The sequence below is a fragment of the Lissotriton vulgaris genome, chromosome 6, assembly GCF_964263255.1.
Source record: "Lissotriton vulgaris chromosome 6, aLisVul1.2, whole genome shotgun sequence".
Lineage (NCBI taxonomy): Eukaryota > Metazoa > Chordata > Amphibia > Caudata > Salamandridae > Lissotriton > Lissotriton vulgaris.
The window spans coordinates 1,405,284,139-1,405,296,158 of record NC_141694.1 but is presented as its reverse complement, the minus strand read 5'-3'; the positions used below and the strand labels follow the sequence as shown (position 1 = coordinate 1,405,296,158).

Genomic DNA, 12,020 nt, shown 5'->3' with positions numbered 1-12,020 from the left:
GTCTAATTTTGAGATGAGCTCAACAGTTTTCTGACAATTCAATATATGTTAAATATGAATAATACCTGCTACCTACACCATTTTTATACCTGTGTGGTCTGGAATAATCTGAATTGTCACACTTGTAGGAGTGGGGTGTCTAATAGTTGTGTTGGTACTAGCAGTGGTACTGCTTGCAGGGACAATGGGTGGTGCAATCTGTAGTAGTCCATAGAGAAGGGTCCTGGAATTTACTTTTTTTTACAAAATAAGCACATGATGCGTTTGGTAGTGATCAGGAACCTACAACTGTCAAAAACCCATTCTCAAACCTAGATCTCAGTTATGGATGGTGTGTTGGAGGAAGTCAAAGAACTAGTAATCGAAAGAGAGGGAATAGTGGCTAGTCCGCGCCCAGCACCAGACCCCCTGCCCCCCGCAATATCCACTCCACCCGCCTAACGTACGACGACGCCGCAACACTCTCTGCACTCAACACCGGCCGTCTCCCCGACTGTCACGTAGCCGCCCCAGGACGCACCCATGGACCCTTCACCTGCCAAACCTGCAAATTCGACTGCTTCAAGACCCACACCATAGCCACAAACGCCAAACAGAGCTCCGACAACAACCACCTGAAATGCATCCTACTCAACACCCGAAACTTGGATGAACACCTTATCAGCGCCCGACATCGCCATAGCCATCCCGGACGGTTACAAGATCATCCGAAAGGATCGCATCAACCAAACAGGAGGAGGCATCGCCATTGTCCACAAGAAAACCATCCACATCACGACCAGCTCCGACGACACCCTCACAGCCGCCGAACCCCTCCACTTCCAGATAGACACCGACCCCAAAACCACACTTAGAGGCACCCTCATCTACAGACCACCAGGACCCCGCACAAAATTCTGCGAAGACATCACTGACTTCATCAGCCCACACGCCCTCCCCTCCGAGGACTACATTCTCCTAGGGGACCTCAACTTCCACCTGGAAAAGAACAACAACAGCAATACCATCACCCTTCTGGACAACCTCTCCAATCTCGGACTCAAACAACTGGTGAATACCCCCACCCACTACGCCGGACACACGCTTGACCCGATCTTCTCCTCCAGCAAGCACGTCTACTTCATTCACGCCACAGGACTCCACTGGACGGACCACAGCTGCGTACATTTCAACTTCAGAAAGACCATGACCCACCACCACCCACAACAAGTCCCCCGCAGGAACTAGAACAAACTTACCACCGACCAGCTCACCACATCGCTAAACCAAAACCCTCTCGCTAAATCATCGGACCCTAATCAAGCAGCCATCAATCTCGCACAATGGATCACCCACTGCGCCGACGAATTAGCGCCCCTGAAAAAGCAGCACAACAAGCCACGTAGCAAAAAAGCCTCTTGGTTCAATGACGACCTCAAGAACTCCCCAAAAAACTGCTGCACCCTCGAGAAAGCCTGGCGAAAAAACCCAAACACAGACAACATGACCGCCCTCAAAGAGGCCACCCGCAAACACCACCAGCTGATCCGATCCACCAAGAAATCAGTTTTCAAGGAGCGACTCGACAACAACGCCCACAACAGCAAGGAACTCTTCAGCATCGTCAAAGAGCTTACCAACCCCAGTGCCGAGACCAACGGCATCACTTCCTCTCAAGGCCTCTGCGACTCTCTAGCCTCGTTCTTCCACAGTAAAATCGCTGACATACATAACAGCTTCGGCGACCAGTCCACCCCCCTTACCACCGAACTGAAGCCCCCCACCACCACTCTTGACGCCTGGAACCCGATCAGCACCGAATACACCATAGGCTTGATGAACTCCATTCACTCCGGATCACCAACCGACCCATGCCCCTACTACATCTTCAACAAGGCCGACTCCATCATCGCACCCCACCTCCGGAATATCATCAACTGCTCCCTCAACACTGCTACCTTCCCGGAAAACTGGAAACATGCCGAACTCAGTGCCCTCCTGAAGAAATCTACAGCAGACCCCACTGAACTTAAGAACTACCGCCCCATCTCGCTCCTCCCTTTCCCCGCCAAAGTCATAGAGAAGGCCGTCAACAATCAGCTCGCCGCCTTCCTCGAGTCCAACGGCTCCCTCAACTCCTCACAGTCCGGTTTCTGAGCCAAACACAGCACCGAGACCGCCTCCATCGCAGCCACAGACGACATCCGATCACTACTCGACAACGGGGAAACGGCTGCCCTCATCCTCCTGGACCTCTCCGCAGCGTTTGACACGGTCTGTAATAGCACCCTTGTACAACGCCTCAACAACATCGGAATACAAGGAAAAGCATTGGATTGGATCATATCGTTCCTCACTGGAAGAACCCAGAGAGTCCGCCTCCCCCCCCTTCAGATCAGAGGCCACCGAAATATTCTGCGGCGATCCCCAAGGCTCCTCGCTCAGTCCCACTCTCTTCAACGTCTACATGAGCCCCCTTGCATCCATCGCACGCCAACACAACCTCAATATCATCTCCTACGCTGACGACACACAGCTGATCCTCTCCCTTACCAAAGACCCAAACACCGCCAAAACCAACCTACACGAAGAGATGAAAGACTTAACCGAATGGATGAAGAACAGCCGCCTAAAACTAAATTCAGACAAGACGGAAGTCCTCATCCTAGGATCATCACCCTCCGCTTGGGACGACTCATGGTGGCCATCAGCCCTGGGAAGCGCGCCCAAACCTACGGACCATGCTCGCAACCTGGGATTCATTCTAGACTCCTCCCTCTCGATGACCAGACAAGTCAACGCCATCTCATCATCATGCTTTTAACATCCTACGCATGCTCAAAAAGATCTTCCGTTGGATCCCCTCCGAAACAAGAAAGACTGTCACTCAAGCACTTGTCACAAGCCGACTGGACTACGGAAACACCCTCTACGCTGGAACCACAGCCAAATTACAGAAAAAACTCCAACGCATTCAGAACGCCTCCGCCAGACTCATCCTAGACATACCCCGCCACGACCACATTTCCGGTCACCTGAGAGACCTTCATTGGCTCCCCGTCAACAACAGAATAACGTTCCGTCTTCTCACCCACGCACACAAAGCCCTCTATGACCTAGGACCCAAATACCTCAACACGCGCCTGACCTTTTACACCCCCACCCGCCAACTACGATCGTCCAATCAAGCCCTCGCCTCGATTCCACGTATCCGTAAAACAACCATGGGAGGAAGATCTTTGTCCTACCTGGCGGCCAAAACCTGGAACTCTCTCCCCACCAACCTCCGCCTTACACAGAACCACCTCTCCTTCAGAAAACAACTCAAAACCTGGCTATTTGATAAGTAACAACCCCTCCCCCAACTCAAGCGCCTTGAGACCCTCCGAGTGAGTAGTGCGCTATACAAATTTTAACTTGACTTGAGCGATCAAAGATGACAGGAACAACATAAAAGCTGAAATCACACACTGAGAATGTTTTCAGCAGTGTGCTATGGAAGCCACTGACCGACCGGAAACCGAAGTAGAAACATTGGAGAATGCTGGGAGGGCCACTTTACACTTCCAATAAAAGAGTTGCTTGGGATGGACTTGCAGGATCCTCCACTCAATTAGATGTTGCCCGAGTCATACGACAGTTCACAAAGGGTCTTCTGGATCACATGAAATGGGCACAATGTTGTTTAAGCATTCCAGCCGGCACAGCTGAAGCGAATGATGAGAGCAGTGGTTCGGAAATCGTAGCATTGTCTACAGGGACTGAAAGTTAAAGTGTTTCTGGATCTCAGCAGAAAGATTCTACAGAAAAAACAGGCACTGAATAAAATCAAAAAAGAGGTGATAGCTAAAGGTATGACAGCTGCATTGCTGTTCCCAGCAAGACCGAGAGTGCAATACAAATAAAAAGAGTACAGTTTTACTCAATCTGGAGAGCTACAGTATTTTCTGAAGTCAAATGCAGGAAGACAGGATACAGCTGAGAACTGAGTATTTGCACTATTGCACTGTCCCCATGCCTCAGGCCTGCTCCCCATTTGTTGCTGAACAGATGTGTGTCCTTTATTATTATTTTTCTAATGTTATTGGTTAATGGGAATGCAATGAAAGTCTTGAGATATTTTTTGAATTGTGTATGACAACTGTACCACTTTAAGTTTAAAAATAAAAAATACCGAAACCAAAAAACAGGCAAAGTTTACTTACACTACTGAATTCAAATGAAAAAACACTCAAATGAAGTATTTATGATTAGCTGTATCATCCATAACTTGAACACCAAATTTCAACTTTCTCTCTTCTGCTAAGACTAAGCACAATGGTCTATTGCTCTGTCTAATGAGATACAAGGCATTTGTGGAATACAGTCTTCTTACCAAGGTACTTTGCTTGCGTTTTACTAACTCCATTTTTGTGTTCTGGAGTTTCTGTCCTATCTTCCCTGCCCTCTCTTGATTGTAGGCCTGTGCTGCGCACTATACAAGCGACTGATATAACATACACTGTATGTGTGTGCCTGCCCTGAAAGCCTTAGTTTCCTCTCCTGACTAATTTACTGTAGGGCTTCAGTGAAGGCCCTTTATTCCATCTCTTTTCCGGTATATGGCAGACAGGCAGTGAAGGTCCTTCTTCCCTTCCCCCCGGTGTATATCAGGCAAGGAGTAAAATGATTTTATGTCTTTAAAGCTCCTGCACTATTTAGGCTCACATTTAAGCTAATTCACCTTAGAGGACATGCCAGCATCCATTCCCTAAGAATACATGTTTGAGGGGTGCGGTTGGTCACATGATCTTCAAATCGGATAAGTCTTCTAAAGTTTCCATGCAATAAAACTCTGTACAGCCTTTAAAGACATTAGGCTTACATGCTGCAACTCTGTCTCTTTGCTGATGATCCAGAAATGCTTTAGTGAAATGGGGATGATACATCTTTAACACTTCCTGAAAGTAAGCACAAGCCCATGTCTGCTAAGAGCACAGATGCCTCACCAGAGGACCCAGCTAAGCAAACTAGATTGAGAGTTGATGTCTTCCCAGATAATCCTGGACTAGACTAATAGTGAGGCTGGACCTCAAGCAAGCAGTATAAGACTCTACCTCCAACACATCATTTTTTCAGAAGTTTAAGCAACAAAGGAATCAATAGGGTGTACCTGGTAATAATTCATCTCATTTTCCACACAACAACGCCACCTTCAGCAACAGACATGCAGTTAAAGGCATACACTGTGGGTAGGAGCCAGTGCACCTCTTGCTGGGGTGCACTGTTGCCTGCCTCAACACTTTGAAGTAATAGGATTACTATCTTCCAAGTCAGGCCCAAATTCCTAATGCTGTCATTCTCATCCCTTAAATAGTGTAACACTTATATTGTACTGCTTACGCTGAGGTTCCCTGACCATTTTCCCCATGAAATACCCTCCTGGGAGTATAATATTTTCCAACATGTCTTTGACATTCATCCCCTTTCTGCCCTCCCTTGAACAGTTTCATCCTCAGATGCTTTGTCATGGGTCTGCACACCGTAATGCGCCTGACTTCAAGGCATATATTGCCTAATAAGTTTTGGTCCTGAGAAAAACAAAGAACACCGATTCAGTGACTCTCAGTCCATAGGAACCAATAATTCTATCAATGGTAAAACCGAAATGAAAGTTTTCCAGTGTCTTTGCAACTGCAGTGTTGCAGCGATTTTGCTCTGGAACAGAACTGTGCTTGGGACCATAGAATATCAGTATGTAGGGACTGAGTCACCATACAACCCCAGTGTCTATGAGGTTGAGTCTGACTAGCTATAGTTCCTCATCTGCCCTCCTAACCATACCAGAGAAACAAGTGAATTGGCACCCCAGAATACAACACTTGACGCTCTCAGGGATCACCGTAACAGGGCACACCCTTTCGCTCTCTCACTCGTACTGGTCCACAATGAGATAACAAGCATTAGAAATGCAATAGGTCTTGCATTTTTTTGAGTTAGAGCTATTGGCATAGCTCAACAGCTACCGGACAGAAATCGCTACTTTGCAGGTGCCGAACAGAGCATTGCTCTGTGAAACGGCCTGAAAGCCTAATATAATGTTGATAGCCTACAAAATAAAAAGGCAGATCAGGATGACCAGGAGGAACCACAGACGTGTTGAGATGGCTAACGCAAGCAAACAATGAGTGAAATCGCCTGGGTGTGACCCAAGCACGCAAAGGCGGGAGAATCAGACCCAATGCACCAATAAAACCCCTGTATTTCTAAATGGCAATTCACGAGCATGCCGATAGAGGAGATAAAAAAAGGTCTTGCAGACAGCGCATGCACCCTGCCTAGGCTCGGCCTTAAAAGGAGACACGAGGAAAGTTTAGAATAGTTATTCAAACTATTGTGCTATTAAATGCAGTTTACAAGCCACAATTAAGAAACAAATGAATAGTAAAAACACTATCAGCATGATTAATAAACAATATACCATAAAAAAACATGTAATTGTATAGGGCAGAGTATCCTAACTTCCCCTCCCCTTCTATTAAAGCTAAGTGATTATATGAAAGATCTCTGGGATTATCAGCAGACCCTGTACCTTAGCATACACATACGGACGCTCTACATCTCAGAAGACACAGTGCTCTTGTCTCATAACTCTCGGTCCATGTGTCTGTATGTAGCTCATGTACTCATCTATATGATAAAATATTTGTACACAAAAACAATAGCTGTATTCTTGTGTTATGTCTAGGTGCTAGTGTCTTACCTAAACGATTAACAAGGGACATTGTTGTTTGACCTTTTTAGGTAGTACTCAATCCCAGGAAAAGAACAGAACGTGAAAACATGCAGGTTCCATGTGAAAGTTCAATGTGGCACGAAGGCAAGCATGTTTATATAGTAACGCGCGCAAAAGGAAAATAGGGGCCTACAATGTGCACAGTTAGGCTAACATATGGAAAACTACAATGCGCCATGCAGGAAACATATAACAGTAGAAGCTGCACAAATCTCAAAATTAACATAAAACCAAACATTTCATTAACCCCAATTTCCACGTTCAATTAAAAAACCTCTGATGCCCGTTGAGGCAGAACTCCTTGACTGCTCAAGCTGCTTACAGTGAAATAACTCCATGGATTAGCTCCCATAAAACCACTGTCAATGATGGAAGATTAGGAATTTGAAAATGGCACAGCCATACCAAGATCTCATTACAGATATGCCATTTTGTTTTATTAACAAAACAAAAAGCTTTGAAAAACAACTGAATTATTCCAACCCTATCAGTGGATGGTGGGAGTATGCCCATAAGCTATACACTAACAAAAGAAAGTGGAAGCACAGATAAGAGAAGAGCGAAAGTAGTTTGGGTGAGACATACCCCATTTTCGTTTGTTCACCTTCCACTGCTAATTTATGAAATTTTAGGCATGTTCTGTTCCCATTATCAGTCCCTCTTTAATCGGCTTGAGGGCAAATGGAAAACATTTTTATTCACAGGATGAGTGATCCAGATAATAATCAGAACCGAAAGCCATTACTAACAAAAAGTACCAAATTATACCTTCAAACAGGCTCACTTGAGTCCTTCGTAGATTTTTTAAATTCAGGTTCGTTATTTAAAAATTGAACATAAAAGAGAACGTATAAACAATATGTTTTAGAATAAAGACGTTTAGACTTCAGGAATAAGTAGCGGTCTTCCTTCTTGCACTGGCAGTAGAAAAGTGATGTGCTTTAAACATTCTAGATGTTTTATTCTGATGTGTCTACAAGTCTAATATAATATTCTAAGTAGTGACTGTGTGACACTTATAGATATTTTTTTATACCTCAAAACTGCATGCGTCACATGGCAAGTTCTGCAAACAAATGTCATACCTTGCATTTTGAGTTGGCTCTTCTCTTGCATTCTTCAGTAAAATATTTATGAGATAAAACTACAAAAGAATAAATGTAATTAGTAAGCAAGAATTTCAAATTGTAATAAATATTGACATTTCAAGAATGGAAAATGGCAACATAAAATACTGAATAGTAAACTATTATTAGAGCAAGAACAATTCATCAATACATAATAGTAAAACAACATTTCCCAATAGTAGCAACAGACTATGTAGTGTCACAGGTATTTACTTTGTGGTAACACTGCAGATAATGAATACCTCTGTCAATCACTTTAGCAGATTACCAGTTGAAATAGCATAGGTTAATTGAAAACGCCTTCCACTGCTTAGTGTCAAAGGCTTAAAAGATGATTTGGTTTTGACCTAATGCATTTATTATCACCAACATTGGCACAGTCTTGTGTACAACTAGAGCCAATTGTCCACAGGATCCTAAGTCAATTATATCCCTGCTAACAGAGTGGTAAGAAACATTCGGGATAATCCAGCAGCAAGTATCATCTACTGTAGGAAAGGCTACATCATAACAAAACATATGTGATATTTTATGGTGGTCACACCTCTGCTTAATCTGCAGGTTATTTTGAAGTTCTCTAACTGCAGGGATAATAATTCTCAATAGTGTCATATACAAATTGAGACTTGCCGTCCTCATCCTTTATTGGTTTTCCATAGGGCTTCCTCGGTGTGAAAATGTTTCTATTTCTTCCCATTTTTCTATAGTATCTATTGAGGGATGTTTAATGGGTGTCGCTTTCACAGTTTGCCAAGAACAACCAAGTAGCGCACTGGAAAGATGACTTCCACTTCTGATAAAACATTCCCCGCTTCTAAAACAACTAAGCTATAAATCTCAGATATTGTCACAACGGAACACATCAGCATGTGCTCCACATGGCAAGAGTGGCTGCATACCTCCTGAAAACCATCACTTCACTGCAAGTGAGCCTTCTCCTCCATGTGTGGTTATAGTCTACTACGAGATGGCGGCCAGGAGGACAGATCTTGTAGTGACACATACAGCTTTCAATTTTTTGTCTCCACCATTTCTGCACTCTCACTATCCTCATGCCTAAGGGTAGCAGCCTATTCCATAGTGGAGAGACACTTCAGATACTCAAAAGCTTCACGAGGCCGATGTCTTGGACTCCATCTTGGCCGTGCTCTTTGGAGGCTATTTTATTAAATGTTTCTCAGTGTTGAGACCTGAAATGAGGAAGTTGCCTTTTGCCTTCTATTGCTGGGGAAGTTGCCCGGATCCAGCCTGGCACATGAATGATATTCATAAGGTGATCAATTGTAAGTTGACGAATCTGCAGGAAAAGGTATCCATCAGAAAAAAAGCCTGTTCATTGAAAAGAACTAGAATGATTTCCTCTTTGTCAATTTGACAAGCTCCTTCTTTCTCTTGCGCACATTTTTACAATTTTTATGTGAAAGATGGTAGCAATATACATCCATACTTGACCTGGGTCACTGCGTGTGTGTACGTGTGTATAGTTACTGCTGGTAGTTAATCATACAACTGCCCATATCAAGGCCAGGATGGGGTTCAGATCCTGGCAAGTGCTAGGTGGTGGATGGTTAAGACATTGTAATACTAATGTGTTGGAAAACCACAGAACGTTCAACAGTCATTTAAACAAGCTAAATCCTTATACTTTTTTCAGAATTCACTTTTATGATGCTGAATGAGGGGCATTACTTGTGTTTTTAAGAATATACCTATTGAGAGGAACAAAATTACCTTAGATACGAAAACACTCTACTCAGTTAAACACAAATAAAGTAAAAGCCAGTTTGTTATATTCTTCATTTGCTCTTTTTTCTTGTTTCCCCTCGCCCCTCTGTAATGAACTCTTTGAGAATGTTGAGGTGTGAGCATTCTTCAGAAGACAGTTGTGGCAGCTTTGCCGATTCCAACCTCAGATGTTTATCATTTGAATAAAGCCTCCTCATCTCTTAATGTTTTACTAACTTCCACTTTGTAACATCGATTTTGGAAACAAGGATCTGCTGCTTCTGCTTGCCATCAAGTCTAATGTCAGGTCGCAGCCCCGAGAGTCATAATTTTTTGGTGCCGACTTTCTCTACTGCCCGCCACCATGAGACATGTGATAAGAAAACCTGCCCTCTCTGTTAAAGTAGTATTTGTGGAGTTTCACTGCATGCCACATCAAAGTCCAGTCCTTCGTCCAGCCTACAACAGGTAAGGAATGCCCGTCAGGACATTCTTCGTTCAGCAGCTTAACTTTCAGTCGGAAGCATAAGGACGTTCCAAGCCTCATCACATCCCTGACTCCAAAGGCTTGACGGGGGCTTCCACGCGGGCTAGGTTGGTGGAAACCCAGATCGGCAGAGCTTTCAGGCTTCTTCCAAGCCTAGAGGAAACAAGCAGCAGTGTGCTCAGTGTTGTAGAGACACTGAAGCTCAAGGCCAATATAAGTGTTACTCAAACAAAAACAACAAAAAAACACATAGTGACCACATCTGCCCTTAATTTACCTGCCGACACCAATAGACATCACTCTGCGATATAGAAATCAGATCGCAAATCCCTCTCAATTCAGGGTGAAAAAAACTAATGGTCAATCATCCAGAGTCTCGGGATACACCATGGGTTTCCCTGAAAATCATTGAAAATGCAATAGGTATCAGCTTTGATTAAGTTAAAGCCATTTGCTTTGCTAATGGTATTGTATTCTAGCTTTGCATTATTTAGTGTATATTTGTGATATGATGTAGTTGTATGTAGTTAAAAGCATAGCGTTAGTAGGAAAAGAGCAGTGTTTCAGATATGGGAGGTGAATGAATTGAAGAATAGTATGTGTGTTATTTCGTATAGTGAGGATTACAAAAGCATGAGGCAGGCGAGAGGGGTGAGGTGAGAGCAAATATATGCACATATTACAAATATACACTAAATAATGCAAAGCTAGAATACAGTACCATTAGCACTAGGGGGGTCAGGGTATCCTTATACTTATTTATTTATGGGGGGGAACGCAGAGACACCCTCCCTCCCCAGGCAAGAAAAGAAGAAAAAAACCAGCAAAAAATGCTGCTATCCAGCGAGACTGTCGCAGGATCTAAAAAAAACAAACTGAAGGCCGAAATTGAAGAAAATGGGAAGGGGGCTGCACAGCCTTCCCCCCTGTGCCTCAGCCCACCCCCAGGGCCCACTTTAATATTTATGGGCACAGGGACTGCGTGTCCCCATCCATCCATGACCCTCGAGAGGGCCCAGGAAGCCCACTTCGGGCCTGAAAATGCGCCCCCTGGCCAAATCCTTTAAGGGGGGGAGGCTTATGGCCACCCGTCCCTGAGCCATTAATGGCCCAGGCAGTGCACTTCCCAGGCCGGCTCAGCAGCTATGTCCCTTTGTGCCCAACCCCGGGACACAGCGGTGTACCGGCCCGCAGCGGTGCAGGTAGGGAAACTTGCGTTTGCTCTTGCTTGGCGGGAGCATTGTTAAATCTACAGTCAAGCGGGAGCGAACACCGAGTCCGCTCCCAGCAGGCAGGAGATTTAAAAAAATTCAGTCCGCTGAGAGTGAACTTTTTATCACCTATACTGATGTGGGCAGATAAACAGATAGAAAGGTTGCTTCCACAGACAAGGTGAAGCAATATTATCAGCTCCATGCGGGAGGGAGCAATGCCGGCTCCTACTGGATGCAGCGAGCGGCTGGGGCAGCGGGGGTATTGGGGCTCCCCCTGCGGCCTCCAGCGACAGTGTGTTGAGTGGGCACCAGGCCACCCACCTTTGGTAGAGCTGGGGGATAGGACCCCGGAGCAGAAATGGGCCCGGGAAAATGGGGCCAAGTGCCCTCTCCACTGACACAAGACACAGGGGATGGGATCCCTGAAATTGGCCAGGGGACAGAGGCATTGTGCCCCCTTTCCAATAAAAATCAAGCCAGGCCCTGGGGATGGGGTCCCAGGGGCAAAAATCAGCTCGGGACGCTTGTGCTCCCCCTTTCATTTAAAAGAGTGGCCTTGGGGGATGAGGTCTCCAGGTTCTAACAAGAATTGGGGATGGGAGCCACACAGACTCTTTCTCCCCTTTATTTAAATAAGAGGACCCTTGGGATGTGGTCCCCGTAAAAATACAAAGGTTAAAGTAACTTTATTATTAGGTGTGATAAAAGGATCC

The 12,020-nt window shown here is 45.0% G+C and overlaps 1 protein-coding gene across 5 annotated transcripts in view; it reads right to left on the bottom strand.

The window, feature by feature from the left end:
* The window catches only part of RALGAPA2 (Ral GTPase activating protein catalytic subunit alpha 2), a 1,781,019-nt gene that overhangs the window by 803,218 nt on the left and 965,781 nt on the right, over positions 1 to 12,020 (bottom strand). For all 5 annotated transcript variants that reach the window (XM_086927515.1, XM_086927511.1, XM_086927512.1 and 2 more), the window contains one exon: positions 7,840 to 7,898. In XM_086927515.1, the coding sequence (XP_086783641.1) occupies positions 7,840 to 7,898 (59 nt within the window). The remainder of the gene's footprint in view (positions 1 to 7,839; positions 7,899 to 12,020) is intronic.